The sequence below is a fragment of the Molothrus aeneus genome, chromosome 8 (assembly GCF_037042795.1).
Source record: "Molothrus aeneus isolate 106 chromosome 8, BPBGC_Maene_1.0, whole genome shotgun sequence".
In the NCBI taxonomy this organism is placed as follows: domain Eukaryota; kingdom Metazoa; phylum Chordata; class Aves; order Passeriformes; family Icteridae; genus Molothrus; species Molothrus aeneus.
The window spans coordinates 33371790-33388648 of record NC_089653.1 but is presented as its reverse complement, the minus strand read 5'-3'; the positions used below and the strand labels follow the sequence as shown (position 1 = coordinate 33388648).

Sequence of the window (16859 nt, the reverse complement as noted above, 5' to 3'; positions counted from 1 at the left end):
GGCCAAGGCTGGACCACAGATGACTCCAAGAAGAACTGAGAAAAGGGACACCAAGAAGGATTCTCTTTCAAGCTTTCATCCTGTCCTAGCTCACTATGGCCAGAGACATTTCCCATGGATCAGTGCCCGGATTCTCTTTTATTTCAGTAGAAACTGAACATTTTTCCCCCTTGAGTCCTCACTCTGATTTTTTGCCTTCAGGAAAATGCAGCTTTGGTTCATCAGGGTCTGCACCCTCAGGTGCATTATTTCCTGACCATCTGGGAAGTAGAAGAATGTTATTTACATTTCACCCTGCTTTAGTGTATGCCCTTAGGCCTGCCTGGAGTCTCACCCTAAAGCCACAGCAAGATATTCTGGCATGGGGAGAAAACATTTGGGGTTTGGTATCCATGGAGGACACAGCAAAATAATCACTCCCTGGGCTGGCACTGACACCAGAAGGGAGCCCCAAAACCTTTCCCACTTTTCTGACAGAGAGGAAGAGACAGGATCTTCCTCATTGGGAATGAGAGTGTTTTCCATGGAAATCAGGCATTTCTCCTGCAGGATACCCAGGAATTCAAGGGAGATTGATTCATCTACATAGTCACTTGATGAACTGTCGAAGACATATTTTATGAAAAATCCTTCTGCCAGGATTTTTTCTCCTGAGAAGCTGAGAAGCCTCAGATGAAAAGAAAAACAATAATTATCTGCTGCTGTGGAATGCCACAGGTGCATCTTTGATTGGTCCATGTTAATTGTTTCTAATTAATGGCCAATCATAGCCCAGCTGGCTTGGACCGTCTGAGAGTCATGAGCTTTTGTTCATTCTTTTCTATTCCTTTCAAGCCTTCTGATGAAATATTTTTTTCTATTCTTTTAATATAGTTTTAATATATCATTTTCTTTTAATATAATATATATCTTTTAATATAATATAAATATAAGATAATATATATCTTTTAATATAATATAAAATAATAAATCAGCCTTCTGAAACATGGGGTCAAGATTCTCATCTCTTCCCTCGTCCTGGGACCCCTGTGAAGACCCCCACAATGAACCAAAGCTGCATTTTCCTGAAGTCAAAAAATCAGAGAATGAGGACTCAAGGAGGAGAAACGTTCATCCACCAGCCATGGCATGTCCCTACTCCATGCATACATAGATTTACATTTATATGTAAATCAATGTAAATAAATATGTGTTTTTGACATGCTTCCCTCTCTCTGGCTGGGAATATCAAGCAGAGGAGCTGATCCTCCCTGGGAACCATGGCAGCCAGGTGAGGAAATTCCTTGTGAGGAAATGCATGATGTGAGCATTTCCTGGGAAGAGCAGCACAGGCTTCAGGTGGGATTTCACCCCTTGGCACCATCATGGATCACATGGAGCAGGGAATGACACCTCCACTGACCTGGTTTCCTCTCCCTCCTTGAGGACAGGGTACAACATTCACCTGCTGCATCCTCCCCTCCTCTGGCTCACAGCAAGAAGGTTTATTTCCAAATGTTTTTATTCTCTCTAAACATGATTTTTAAAACCTGCAGGGCAAATCTGTGGCAGTCCGAGGTGGAATTTCTTGTGTACAAATAAGCTAGTGAGGAAAATGCATGATGCAAATCACTGTCTGGGAATGTTTTACATGGTACAAAACCTGTGCTTCAGAAAACCAAAAATTATCTCTGTTGTAAACCTAATTTCTCTTTCTGGGCTTGAGGAAAAAAAGCTATCTGGTAATATATCCAGCAAACAATTCTGGCATTCATTTCAGCTCCACAATCCCATCATTGTGACAGAAAATGAACTGTGCAGGAAAATGTCATTTCAGGAAAACAGGAGCCACCCAGGAATAGCCCTGGACAAAGAGGCATCAGCTTTAGGAAGTTCAGGGTTAGGGAAAAAATGGTGGGATCTCCCTTTGGCCTTGCAGGCTCTTCAAAGAGCCCATTTTCCAGCAGATACCAGGAAAGTTGGAGGTCACCCACCCTTGTCAAGCTGGAATTTTCCTTCTTGTTGGAGAAATTTTACAGACTTGAGTTCAAGTTCTGTGGGTGTTGGTGCTGTGCCTTTGGGAGGGACACGTGAGGATTTCTAACAATGCTGGTTTGGGGGAGATTTGGGAGGGTTTGGGGGCATTATAGCACACAGCCTGTGTGGACTTGTCAGCACATGGCCTTGGCATTGTCCTTCCCAAGCACAAAGGGTTGGAATCCTGCAGGAGTGGAAATGGAGCACACATGGGGTGTTGGAGGTGTGCAGGACGTGGTGTTTGTTTGTTTGCCGCCATCATTAATCTCATCTGACAGAAAAACCTCCTTAAGGGCTGGAAGTCATTGTAATGTAAAGGACTGAGGGTTCCAATGTTCTGGGGATTTATTTAAACCCAAATATTTTCCTGTGTATGTGTATGCAAGCCATTAGTTACATCTTGGAGTTTACTCAGCTGCTCTGAGGGATGAGGAGAATGTCTGGGTAGGACTTTGGAGGGGTTTTATTGTTGGATATCTGGGACTGGTCCCGTTAGTGTAATGTTTTCTGGGACAGAAATCCTGATTTACAAGGAAAACAACACACAAAAGCAGGGATAAAGTTCCTGGCAGCCCTCTGCAGAGGAAACCATTGCCTGACACAGTGAGAGCTCCAGGGCTGCAAACCCAGCTTGCCTCATGTGCAGGGGTGTTTGCCCCTTTGGCTGCGGGCACAGAAGTGCCTGTGTGCTCTGAGGGGTGGCTGATTTCCCCCCCAGGAGCTCTGAGTGGCCACTTGTCCCTGCTGGAGCCCAGCAGGGCGCAGGGGTGTCCCCAGGGTCACATTTCTCCAGGCACTGTGACTGCAGCCTGTGTAGTTCGCTGCTGCTTTGGGATGTGGCGGATCCTGTGGGATCCCCCTGTCCTGGCCAGAGGTCAGCACCAGGAAATGGGGCTTGGAGAAATCCCAGCCCCAGCTGGGACCATTCCCCATCTGCAGCCCCTTGAATAAAAGGGCATTCATTTCAACTGAAATGCAAATTTACCTGAGCATAAAACCAGATCAGAATGAAAGAAGCTACAGGAAATGCATCCAATTTACTGTTGGTGGAGGAGAACAGTGCATGCATGGAAATATTTATTAAGATTTGGTTTAAATATGTGTTTACTTATGCCAAAATCACAAAAATCCTGGCCCAAAATCCTCATCAGAGAGAGAGGAGCCTGTGCTGCTCATTGTGTGGTGCCCCTCTGCCCATGGAGAATGAGGCTGGGTCCTGGAAGGGAACTTGTCTCCCACCTGGAGGTGTTTTGGGAGGTTATGGTTTTATCTCTTGCAATTTCGGTTTAGCTGTGAGAAAACCGTTGGAATAATCTTGTCATGTGAATTAGGAAGGAATTGTTCCCTGGTACAGCTGGGGCTGCCCCTGGATCCCTGGCAGTGCCCAAGGCCAGCCTGGAGCACCAGGGACAGTGGAAGGTGTCTCTGCCCATGGCTGGGGTAGCACTGGCTGGGATTTAAGGTCCCTTCCAACCCAAACCATTCCATAGTTCTGCATTAAACCTCATTTTTATGTTGAGAATATAAAGCATCCTCCCTTTTTTTAGGTCAGGAATTTTACTTTTCTGAGTTCTCCTTGGCTCTGTACCAAAGCTGTGGGAGGTAGAATGACTTAATACTCATTTTAGATGACCCAAAGAATAAGATAATGAGGTGTATCATCTCCCTACCAGCTGCAGAGTGATGAAAAAGTAAAAAGAAAAAGAAAAAAGGAGAAGAAACTGCACCCATTTTCTCATGGTACACAGAGTTACACAAAATGGCATAAAATAGGAGCAGTGCAATGAACTGCTTGAGGATGGTATTACCTAGATAGGAATTTGTAAAAGAGCTCTTAATTGCAGAAATTTGGTGGATATTTAAAAAAATATTATCACAGGATGTATTTTTAGACTTCATGTTTAAAATACTTTTATTTTCTGCAGTATCTTACCATGACTAGATTCAGTTACTATATAATAGATTAGTTAATATATAATTATAAGGTACAAACACCTATCACAGAGAGGCTGCTCCATGGTTCTGGAGTTATTTCAAGTCTGCAACTGGCTTGAAAAATTGGTATAAAATAGCAAAAAACTTTTTGGAAACAACTTTATCTTCAACTTTTTGCTTGAGCCATCTGCTGTTTCACCATCTGATGGGCTCTTGCAGCTGTGCTTGAATGGAGAGACATCCATTCCTATTTCATGTTTCTGTGGTTTTCCAGAACTTTTTGTGCCCTAAAGTGAGCACTTTGTATCCATGATGTGGGGAAGATTAATAAAAATCCTGACCAAAGGGTGGTCAGGGGAATTGTGTCCAGTCTGAATGTGGGCTAATTTTCTGATTGCCTGATAATGGTGTCTGGAAGGAAGGTCCCTCAGCAGTCATTTAATTTATTGTGATATATAACTGTGGCCAGGGAGTCAAACAAAAACCATATTGAGGACAGGAGTCTGGTTTTGTAACTGGGCTGTCCTCTGAAATTGTGTCACTGCAGAGGGAGGCAGGGAAATGGGCCGGAGACAGATTTTGCCTTGATTTGGGGGAGAAATGATGAGAAAAGAGCAAAGTTCTGGTTAAACCCCAGGGTGGGGTGGAAGGGACCTTAAAGCGCACCCAGTGCCACCCCAGCCATGGCAGGGACACCTCCCACTGTCCCAGTGCTCCCAGCCCCAGTGTCCAGCCTGGCCTTGGGCACTGCCAGGGATCCAGGGGCAGCCCCAGCTGCTCTGGGCACCTGTGCCAGGGCCTGCCCACCCTGCCAGGGAACAATTCCCAGTTCCCAATCTCCCATCCATCCCTGCCCCCTGGCCCTGGGAGCCATTCCCTGGGTCCTGTCCCTCCAGGCCTTGTCCCCAGTCCCTCTGCAGCTCTCCTGGAGCCCCTTCAGGCCCTGGCAGGATTTTAAGTTTTCCCTGGATCCTTCTCCAGGTGAGCACCCCCAGCTCTCCCAGCCAGAGCAGAGGGGCTCCTCCAAGCCCTGTTCCTGGAATTATTGGGGTTGGAAAGGCCCTCAAAGGCCATCCAGCCTCTGAGCCCAGCAGTGCCACTGAAGCCACCACCGAGCCACGTCCCCAAGTGCCGCCTCCTGCTCCCCACAGCCCCTGGTGACAGGGGCAGACTTTTTTTGGTAGATTTCCAATTTTTGGGGAGTAACCCAGAGCTTGGATGTCCCATCCACGCGAGTTGCCCGTGGGTAATGCTGTTCCAGTGAATTCCAGAGGAATTAATAACAAATCCCCACTGAGTGGTGCCAAACCTGGACTTGTGATGTTGCTGGGAGCTCATCTCTAATTTTGGGGTTTGTCATGAGGTGAAAAAATACAACTCTGAGGGCTCTAAATGGAATTATCTAATGGCCGAAGTCAAACTGTGTGAAAGATGGATAATTATGGGCTGCCTGCTCTACCTAACACCATCAGCTGCTGTTACAAAACCAACACTTGACTCCCATTTGTTTTACTTTTGAGAGGTTTTTGCTGTGTTTGGGGCTCAAAGTTGTGCAACAGAACCTAACAGAAAATGCCTGTAATAAAGAAACTCTGTTTCATTCTTCCCTTCATAAATAACAGGAGATTAAGACCTAATTGATTTCATTCTCCTGTGATAGATACCACAGTAATTTTTAATGATTTCTCTCAAGTTTCCCATTAGGAATATTTATTTTTCTTTAAAAAATGCCCCCAAATATGCTGTCTTCCTAATTTACTGCCCCAGCTTTTATGATGATGGATGTTGCATTGTTCTGTGGTTTGCAGAGGGCTAGACAGGAATATTAAAAATATACGACTTCATAATTTTTAGTCTGAGTTGAATGCTGTCCTCTTGTGAGACATGTAAAAATTTGTGGCTTTTTTTCTTTCTTTTGTTTTCAGAGAGACAGTGAAATTTGAGGCAACAGATCAAAGCACTTATTGTCTAGTCTGGAGTAAAAAAACCCAGACCCCCTCACATATTTAATGGGTTATTTGTTGGATTTAAAGGGATTTTAGCACAGGACACCTTCCTGACATCTTGTCAGGAATGTCCTGTTTGATATAAGGATCTTGCTGGAAAATCTTCACTTCTCAGTACTGAAATTTGTGGGAAAGCCTAAAATGATGTTTCTTCCCCCATGGAGGTTTAGGGCTGTGCAGACATCCCAAAGATTGTGTGTTTGCTAACTTGTTTGGTTTTATGGAGGTATTTGCTCGTGTGGTACTAAAGCAGAGCAATGTTCAGCTCATGGGGTTTTTTCCTCTTCCTGGAGGAAGGCTGGAAGAGGAAAATGGTGATGGGAAATCTCCTGTGGGGTAAAGCCAGGAGCCAGGGAATCACAGAAAATCCCAAATTGGAAGGGTCCCACAGGGATCATTGAGTCCAGCTCAGTGATCACCCCAACAACCCCACCCTGGGAATGATGCCCAAACCCTCCTGTGGCTCTGGCAGCCTCGGGGCAGTGCCCAGCACCCTCTGGAGGAAGCAGAACCTTCTCCTGATCCCCACTTTAAACCCCCCAGCCCAGCTCCAGCCCTTCCCTGGGTCCTGTTCCCATCACAGCCTGGAGCTGCAGACCCCCACGAGTTCTCCTCCAGCTGAGCAAACCCAGATGTTCCTCCTGTGGCCCCTCCAATCCCTTCCCCACCTTCATGACTCTCCTTTGGACCCTCTGGTAGATTCACAGCCTGAGCCCTACATCCCTGGGGTGCTGGGGCTGTGGGGTTTGGGGGTTTTGGGGTGCAGGGGTGGGGAGGGTGCTGGTGGTGTCCCTGCTCATGGAGAGCTCCGTGCTCTGACCCAGGGTTTGTGCTGCAGGAGAAGAACGTGTGAGCTTTGGGGCTTTGTGTTTCAACTGCTGAAGAATTTCAGGGTTGCTGTTGTTGCTGTTAAGGTCCTGGATCCTTGCAGGGGTGGATTTCTTTGTTTGCTCTTCCCTGAGCTCCTCTTGGCTTTTTCACCCCTGGCCCTGTGACAGCCGCCTGCAACGGGCTCTGTGCAGCCTCCCCACAAGGAACTGCATGAGCTTAATCAGCACTAAAGCACAGCTCACTCCCCTGCCTTGCTGGGGAAAAGGAGCTGCTTTCCAAAATTCTATTGCTCATGGAGGAGCAGGACAAACTGGGCAGGGCAAACAGGAGAAGGGGAATGTGATGAGCCCGTGGCACTCAGCATCAGCCCTGCTGTCCTTGTTCCAGCTACAAGCAATGCTGGCAGGGAGTGCTCTCCAAGCACAGCTGAATGGAAGGGGTTTGCTCTGTCTGAGTGTGTTTTATCCCTGAGACAGACTGAAAATCCTGCATCTCATTCATTAAATGCATCAAGAAATTCAGGATGGCTTTGTCAGTTTTGTTTATGCTTGGATTTATTGTTACAGTGCTTTGTCACTCAGACAAGGTAGGAGTTGGTTTAGTTGTTTTCTTTGTTAAAAGAAAAACTCAGTTTCAGTGTTTAACTGGATGTTATGTTCTGTTGATCTGCCATGGCAGTTCAAGGCTCTCTACAAAAGACCCTCTTATTCCAAACAGCTCCACAAAATCCCAGCTTCATAAGTGTGTCCTTTTTATTTGTGCAGCAAGGGAGAAACTTGAGTAAACCCTTGGTTCTCAAAGTCAGAAAATCCCAGAATGGTTTGGGTTGGAAGGGACCTTGAACATCATCCAGTGCCACCCCTGCCATGGGCAGGGCCACCTTCCACCATCCCAGTGTGCTCCAAACCCTGTCCAACCTGGCTTTGGACACTTCCAGGGATGGAGCAGCCACAGGAAGAGCCTGTCCCTGTCCCTGAGCTCTGCTGGATCCCAGCTGGGCACTGGGATGCTGTTCACCCTTTGTTTTGGATGAGCACCATGGCCTCGTGGCCAGTGAGGAACCAGCCCTGGCTGCTCTGCCCCCTCTTGCTGTTCCCAGCTGCATTGGCCAACTCACAGTTTTGGGACAGAAATTCCAGATGGATCCAATATTATGGGACCTTTAGGACAGGAAGGGAAAATCATAACCAGAGGAGGGGAAGGCAGGGATGAATTTTTGGGTAAGAGAACAGTGAGATTGCTGATCTTGCATTGCATATCCTGGGTGTCCCAGCGTGCTGCAGACTCATTGTGCTGCCCAGGGCAGATCAGCAGCTCCTCAAGGCATGCACAGAGGGTGGAAACCTGCCCTTGGAGACTGGGAAATCCACAGGATCCATCCCTCAAGCATGTGCAGCAAGCAGGATTTACAGCCAGGGTTTGATGTCAGAGCTCAGCCCTGGTGGATGCTGCTCCATGTCTGGAGGCTGGGACAGAGGTCTGCAGAGCAGAGCTCTGTGGCTAAAGGTCAGGCTGAATTATACTCTATCTATGCCTGTTAATTATAGAGGACTGTAATCTGCCACTGCAGTCACAATTCAGCAGGATCTTGATTGTACAGAGAGTTAATGAAGTGAGGGAGGACTGGAGACACAAAGTCTCAGCAGCTGGCTGGGGGACACACAGATTTCAAAGGGAAAAGCTTTTTTGTTTTGTTTTGTTTATTCTGAGAAGGAAAAACTTTAGCCTGGAGGCCCCAAAACTGTAGATCCCTGTAGCTAAGCCCAGACACGTCCTCATGCATTTTGGCACATAGGGGAATAATAAAAAAAAAATCTGGATACTACTCAATGCTGTGATTACAGTGAGGTTTCCTGGATATCCAAGAGGGGATCACAGCTGATCTGGGAAGATGTGAGAGCAGGGTTACAGAGGTGCTTTCTGCCCAGCTGAACCTCTTATCTTGAAATTGTTCAGCTCTCTGAAGTGGCTTAACCTCTCTTCATTTAACTCTGGCTGTAACAGAGGGATGCAAATCCTGCAGCAGACAGCTTTCCTTTTCCACCTTTTTTTCTTTTTCTTCCTTTTCCTTTCCTCATACTCCACACCCCACAGCATACCATAACCCATCTGACAATTAATATTAATTATTTACATTGCCTTGGAGCTAATGTTACCAAAGCATCACATTATCATAGCCTGAAGGATTTATTTACACTTAATCTATTATCCCTCCACTCCATATTTTTTTCCCTGTTGTCTCCATCAGTCACTAATTCCTTCTCAAAACTGCTTTAACCAAGTGGAAACAAATGGAAATTCATGTTTCCCTCGGTGCATCCTCCTCCTTGCTGGTGTCTGTGTGTTAAGCTTGTTTCCAGGTAAGTTATTCCACACTGCTCCCTTCCTCACTGCTCTCCTCCAGACTGACCTTTCCAGTGCCAAGCGAACTAAAGCTCCTCATGAATCCCTAATTCGATGAGCAGAGGCCCAGCCTGTGTTGCCACACAGACAAATATTCATGGTTTCAAATCACAAGTGCCCTTTACATCAGATTATTTCCATACCTAAATGTGAGCTGCTTTGCTGTGACCTGCGACAGTGACACGGTGACAGTCGGGGCAGGGGGAGGCAGGAGGGTCCTGGCCATGGAATGACAACAGGTAGTGATGAATGCAGGGCTCATTCCTGCAAGCATCCCCAGTTCTCACGTCCCCAGCCTCCAAAAGGCCTGAGAAGTGTTTCTGTGGTGGTGTTCACAGGGGTCCCAGGACAAGAGAGGAGACCAGAATCTTGACTCCATGTTTCAGGAGGCTGATTTATTATTTTATGATATATATTATATTAAAAATATACTAAAAGAATAAAGGATTTCATCAGAAGGCTAGCAAGGAATAGAAAAGAATGGAATGATAATAAAATCTTGTGACTGACCAGAGAGTCTGAGCCAGCTGGACTGTGATTGGCCATGAATTAGAAACAACCACATGAGACCAATCCCAGATGCACCTGTTGCATTCCACAGCAGCAGATAACCATTGGTTACAATTTGTTCCTGAGGCCTCTCAGCTTCTCAGAAGAAAAGATCCTAAGGAAAGGGTTTTTCATAAAACATGTCTGTGACATCCCCAAGGATTTTTCATAAAACATGTCAGTGACATGTTTCCAAAGCCCGCCAGGGGAAGCGAGCACTGCACAGTCCAGAGGTGACCCTGGCAGATCAGGGAGATCCTTGTCACCTTGTCACTTCATTCCTTGGACATTCCCCAGCCACAGGTGACACGGAGCTGCTCCTGCACACACCTCCAAGCACACAGGTGCTGGAGAGCCCCGAGAGTGCTGAAGAACAAAGCTTGGATGGATGGATGGATGGATGGATGGATGGATGGATGGATGGATGGATGGATGGATGGATGGATGGATGGATGGAAAAAAAGAAAAAAGGAATAGTGAAAGCCAGAAAGGTAAAAACACCCCCAAAAGCAGTGAGACACCTCCACACCCCCATCCCTCCATTTCTCTTCCCCCAAGAGTGCTGAAGAGCAAAGGATGGATGGATGGATGGATGGATGGATGGATGGATGGATGGATGGATGGATGGATGGATGGATGGATGGATGGATGGATGGATGGATGGATGGAGATCCATGGCCCATGGGAATAACCTGGACAATCAGGACTGTGGCCCCCTTTGAAGCAGCCACACAACCTGGATGCAATTTTCATTTCCTGCAGGGAAACTCGGCCTCGTTCTTCTGAGGTGGATAAACCAAGCCTTGTAAAACTGACCGTGGGAGGTGTTTTGACATGAGGAATTAAAAGGCCAGGCCTGGCCTCTCCCTGCACATCCCAGTGAAGCAGGGACACTTCCCATTACCTGCCCTGTGCCTGGAGGGTCCCTTTTTTCCAAGAGAATTTTGAAACGGAGGTGAAATTGTGTTATTCTCCCGTAGTAGCTGTAATTCAGTAGCATTCCTATGTGGATGTTGTTAATAAAATATTTGGGGCTCTTTTGTCATAAATTATTGATCTATCAACTTCAAGCCCATAAAATCAGTATGGTAAAAGGCAACAATTCCTTTTGGGGGGAGGAGGAGAAACTCTGATAATATCTACTTGATTCATGCTAATGAATGACCAAGATATAATTGGCTCCACATTCTCTGCTAGCAAATATTGTTACTCAGATAAAAGTACTACCACTGTAAAGAAAAGCCTTGTGGGATTACCAAAACCCTATTTAGAAGTCTTTAGCTCCCTTTAACTGATTTTCTTTTCATTTTAATGGGAAAAGTACCTTCAAAGACTAAAGATGTCTACATGGCTTTAATGGTGGCCTTCCACAAAGGATTCTTCTGTTTGAATTTTAATGTTTTTAACCAATGTTCTGTGTGGAGCACATATGTCCTTAATGAGAGAGTTGATGCAGTTCATTAGTTTATATTTGAGGGATGAAACATCACTGAGTGTAGCTGTTAAACTGTAATTGATAATGGCTGAGTTGGGAAAATTTAGCATTTGGCTATTTAAAGTTACACACAGGCTAATCCCTGACTGCTCCCAAGGAGAGGGGATGCACACAATGAGGAAAATGTGAGGTGAGGCAGAATTGTAGACAAAATTCAAATTTCAGAGCAACGTGAGGCGAGTCCGTGGGTCTGGTTTGGGCAGAGGGGTTAGAGGTGAAAGGTGCTTTTTAAGTGTGAAGCACAGCAGTTGATGAGAGCCCTCTGTGCACATTGTTCGTGATCCCAGCCCTTTTCCAGGTTTGTTTGTGCTGGGCTGACCTGGCATTACCACAGCTAGCCCTGGATGGCTCAGTGATGCTGCCAGGGCACCGTGCCAGGCTCCAGTTTGGGAGCCACAGAGGTTGCACCCCTGGAATTTCTGGCTCGTTTATCCCCAGAGCTGCTGAAAAGTACAGTCTGGATCACTGGGAATAATCAGCATCCTCTGCTCCAGAACAGCCTCAAATCTGTGCTTTCCAAACACCATTTTTCAGTGGGATTGCATGGCTCTTGTGCCTGCTGGCCTACAGACACATCTCAGAACACTTCTGCCAACTGTTTCGTGCACAAGGAACATGGAGCCAAGCTGCAGAACTCAGTATCAACATCCAAACTGTGAGATTTGGGAAGAATTTTAGTAAATTAAAGCTAAAAACTGCACAATAAAAGTCTGTGAGGATCTTCAGGATTGGATTCTTTTTTTTCCTGCTGCTCCACAGCAACATGTGGGCATTACATGTGTTTTGGTGGTACATTAAGGAGTAGATAATCTGCATTTGGTTATTCTCCCAGACAGTCAGTAATAATAATTTGAATGAGGGAGATTTTAAAAAATGCATCTGGCAACTCTGTGGGTGTGTTTTGTTGTTTGTTTTCTTTTTTTCTTTTTTCCCCCTTCTTTTAAAACCCCCACAATATAAAATAAGAACCAACACCAGAAACAACTCTGAAATAATTATGAAACCAATAAATAACCCCTGAGCTGTAACGTACACAGATGACTTTCCAGAGGAGGCAGGCAGGAAAAAAAAAAGGAAAACTCAGGGATGAGAGGGACGGGGGAATCCAGAGCCCCCCGGGGCTGGGACCCTGTGGAGGGGCTCAGATGTTCCAGGGGCGCAGGATTAAGTTTGGTCCTTGCCAAAACAACAACAACAACAAAAATACGAAATAACCGACACAAACCTATTTGAATAAGGGAGGAAAAAAAAATAAAGAGGAAAGAAAAAAAACCCCAACTCCTCTATTTTTTTTTTCCCCTAAGCAGCCGAGCCCAGCTCATCAGCAGCTGAGGCAGGAGCAGGAGGGGTTTTGGAGTTAACTGCATGCAGGAAATCTCTCACATCCTGAGTCCCAGCTCGCTCCTCTCGGTAACTGTATATTATGGGGCTGCTCTCCAGCCCCAGCTGATGAAAGTTTGTCTCTCCCTCAGTCTGGGCTGCGATGTCAAAGCGCCTCCAGGCAGCGCAGCCGCGCTCCCCCCGTGCGCTGCCCCCGGCCCGGCTCCCCGCGCTGCTGCTGCTGCTGCTGCTGCTGCTGGGCCCGGGCTGCCTGCTCTCCGCATCGCCCCGCGGTAAGTCTCACACAGCCCCGGGGCTTCCCCCGAAAGGATCCCGCTCCATTTTAGCCGGACGAGGAGCAGGGAGATGGATTCGGAGCGCCGCTCCCCCCCCCCCCCCGCCCCGCTGAGGGCATGGGGCGGGAGGTCCCGGCCGGGCACACGCGGAGCTCCCGCTCCTCGCGGCGGCTCCGCGGAGATTCCCCCGGAAAACTCCGCTGTGGGACCCCTGGCACCCTCAGACCCACCACGGCACCCCCAAACCTGCTGCTCCCTTCTCTGCACCCCCAAACCTGCTGCTCGTTTCTTTGCACCCCTAAACCTGCTGCTCCCTCCTCTGCACCCCCAGACCCGCTGGGTGCCATCCCCCGGCCCCCCCAAACTTGCTGCTCCCTTCTCTGCACCCCCAGACCCGCTGGGTGCCATCTCCCGGCCCCCCCAAACTTGCTGCTCCCTTCTCTGCACCCCCAGACCCGCTGAGTGCCATCCCCCGGCACCCCCAAACCTTTCCAAACCTGCTGCTCCCTCCTCTGCACCCCCAAACCCGCCGGATTCTACCCCATTCACCCCCAAATCTTTCCAGAGGTGCTGCTCCTTTCTTTGCACTCCCATCCTCCTGCACCCCCAAACCTGCTGCTCCCTTCTCGGCACCCTCAGTCCCCGGCACCCCCAAACCTGCTGCTCCCTTCTCTGCACCCCCATCCCCTGGCAGCCCAAACCTCCTGCTCCCTTTTCTGCTCCCCCAAATCCACGAAGAGTCATTCCCGGGCACCCTCAAAACTGCTGCTCCCTTCTCCGCACCCCATCCCCGGCACCCCAAACCTGCTGCTCCCTCCTCTGCACCCCCAAACCCGCTGGATTCTATATCCCATGGCACCCCCAAACCTTTCCAAAGGTGCTGCTCCTTTCTTTGCACCCCCGTCCCCCTGCACCCCCAAACCTGCTGCCCCCTCCTCGGCACCCCCATCCCCACCGCTCCCATCCCGGGGATCCATTGCCCCCGTTGTGTTCATTCGGGGGTGCCCCGCAGGGTCCCGGGCACAGGGTTAGGGGGTGTTGGAAATTCTCCTCCCACGCATCCCCTCCAAACAGCCCCCGGGGCTGGATTCAAAGGTCTGGGAGTCTTGTCAGAGTTCGGGCTCTGTTTCCAGCTGGGGAAAATTGCGCGGAAAAGCCAAATAGTGATGGTAAAAGCGTCCTGGCTGGGTAGAAGTTTTCTCGCCGCCGCTGTGTTCATTCAAAGTGAGCTCCGGGCGGGGATTCAGCTGTGGAGCGCTGTGCTGTCCGTGTTATACGGATGGGAACAGCCTAGGACGGGATTGTCCCTCCCTACAGCAAGTTTGGGGTTTATTCCGGAATCCTCAGAGCGCCCAGGTCTTCTTGTCTTTGCTAAGCAGCAGCTGACTGTATATTTATGTGAGAGAGGAAAAGAGATTCTCCTCTATGAATACATTTAACAGCACCGAGGGGTGCTGTGTCCCTGAGTGTTACTACAAACTCGTGTGTTTGGTCCTTTTTTGTCTTTTTTTTTTTTTTGTCCTTTTTTTTTTTTTTTCCCAATTGTAACTTGAAGCTTTGTAAATACTTGCTTATCTTCAAATGTATTGACAGCGACTTTCACTGGGACTTTGGCTCTGAACTTGCTAAGAGAAAAGATGGGGACATAGTTTAACACATGGAAATCCCAGGGGGGGAAAGGACAAGGTGTTGCCTTTGATCATGGAATTTATCTTAATGGATTAACAGGAGTTGAAGCTTTGCCTTTGGGAGGGGTCTTGGTTTCTTTTTTCCAACACTTGGATTTGCACCAAATCAGTGGGTTTGGGGTAAAGGCTGCAGAAGTTGCCTGGCAGATGAAGGGAAATAGGTGCCCTGTGGTTATTCCCTTTTTGTGGGGAAAGGAAGGGTTCCTTTGGGTGGGAGGATGGCTCCTTTCTCTGAGTGTGGGACCCACTGGCTGGCCAGCCCTCCATGGTTTGGAAGTTCACTTGCAGTTTGGAAAATCTGAGGTAAAACACTTCAAAGTGTTCATCCCTACAGTACCAGGAGGGCAAACTGTGGGTGACTTGGCTCTGGCACACAGAGGAGTGAGCAGAATGGGAAGAGGGGGTGGAAATCCGGTTCCTGGTGCTCAGAATTCCCTCAGAGCCAAGCTGAAGCTCTAAGGTTACACTCACACCGATGATTTAAGCTCTGTGTAAAGTTTGTGCCAGCTGCTCATCTCTATGGTGTCTTTATGGGTTTTAGGTGTCTACATTTGGGCAGCTGTGGTGGTTGTTCGCCCCTGGATTTGCCTCCCTGTATCTTTCTGCTCCTCTTCTTTCTGTACCATGTCTGTAATTTGCATTTTTCCACCCAGAATATTCAGTGAGCACCCCCTGCCTTAATTCCACCTTTTCCTGTGGAAGCAGAGCACAGCTTCAGCCCTGCCAGAGCTTGTGCTGCTTTCTTGGGCACGGAGGTGCTGAAAGTTCCAGGCACTCCTTTCCACACTCCCAGTGACACCAGGTGCTCCTGGCTGGGCTGGAATGGCTCTCACTGGGCATTCTGGAGCCCTGCAGGACATCCCAGTGCTGCCAGGACATCCTGATTTTTACATTAACTCCTGCTTAGTGATTAAGATAAGTTGGATTATGATATGTCTTGAGACCTGGGTTTGAAATGTGGCAATAATGTGTGTCTGCCTGAGTGACAGCTCTGTTATTAAACAGAAATTATCAGCTTGTGGGCTAGACAACTTCAAAGTAGCCTTGTTGCTTGCTTTTAGTATGTTTTCTTTCCATTTTTTTGTGGTTTTACAATTGCCCTCTTAGTTTTCAGTCTTGTGCTGGGTTTCTGCTTAAAGGAACTCGTGGACAAAAAGGAAAACTCAACCAGGCCAAATTAACTTTGTTGTCCTTGTGGAGTGGGTATAAAGTAGGATAAGATCTGATCTTCGAGTCTCAGTCAAATACCTCAAAATCTACACCTGTACAAGGTTTCTGTGCTCAAGGCTGTCCTGTTCCTGCAGGGCAGACAAAGTGATGCTGTGGTGAAGTCCAAATTAGACATTGTGTGTGTGTGCACAAACTTTAAAAATTCTTTTAAATACTGTTAGCTGTGTTAACTTTAAAATTCTTTTAAATACTGTGTTAGCTGGGAAAACAGAAGGGGAAAAAAAAGACTCTTGGAATGACAGAATGCTTTGGGTTGGAAGGGACCTTAAAAACCATTTTATTCCACCCCCTGCCATGGGCAGGGACGCCTTCCACCATCCCAGGTGGCTCCAAGTCCTGTCCAACCTGGCCTTGGACACTCCCAGGATAGAAGAGCCACAGCTTGTCTGGGCATGAAAAAATGCAAATCCTAAAACTGCAACCCAAAATTCTTTACCTTCAGTTAAAACCACTTTTATCTCTATTTTAATTTGCTACTGATTGCAGCTTCCTTGGGTCTAATGGAAATAAATTGCAGGAGAAGAAATGTTGCTTTGTCTTGTGCTCTAAACCTGATTTCTCCATCACCCTCTGTGTTCTGGAGCTCATTTATAAATCCTGTCTTCTCTCAAACTGCTCCAGCATTTGTGGCAGATATTTCTGGTGTGTGGATAATCACCTCCTCCTGGTCTGATGATTATCCCCTTCAGACAGCCTGGCATGAGCTGTCTCTGGCCATGGGGCTCCAGAGATCCATGCCAAAATCCCCCGGCAGAGGAATTTTACTGCCACTCTTCAGCAGTGTTTGCATCCTTCACCTCCAGCTCTCTGGGGAGCTGCCAGGTTCTTCACTGCTGCTTCCTTGGGGGCCTCATCTCCTGATCTGCTTGGGATTTTTGGAGAGGTCCTGATCCAGATGCATAGAGCATCCCTGAACCCATGGTTGCCAGGCTGTGTTTTGGGTGGTTTTGCATCCTGCTGGGAGCCCCAGGGGGATTTCTCTGGTGGCCTGAGGGTGACTGCGGCAGCCCAGGGCTGTGTTTATCTGTTTATCCCACTGAGGACACCCATTTATCTGTTATTCACTCCAAGGCCCTCACTCACCACCCAT

The 16859-nt window shown here is 47.7% G+C and overlaps 1 protein-coding gene across 1 annotated transcript in view; it reads left to right on the top strand.

The window, feature by feature from the left end:
- The first annotated feature begins 12718 nt into the window (after positions 1-12718).
- Positions 12719-16859, top strand: part of ADAM12 (ADAM metallopeptidase domain 12) — a 184193-nt gene continuing 180052 nt past the window's right edge. Inside the window, exon 1 of the mRNA XM_066555175.1 lies at positions 12719-12848. Coding sequence (XP_066411272.1) covers positions 12719-12848 — 130 coding nt within the window. The remainder of the gene's footprint in view (positions 12849-16859) is intronic.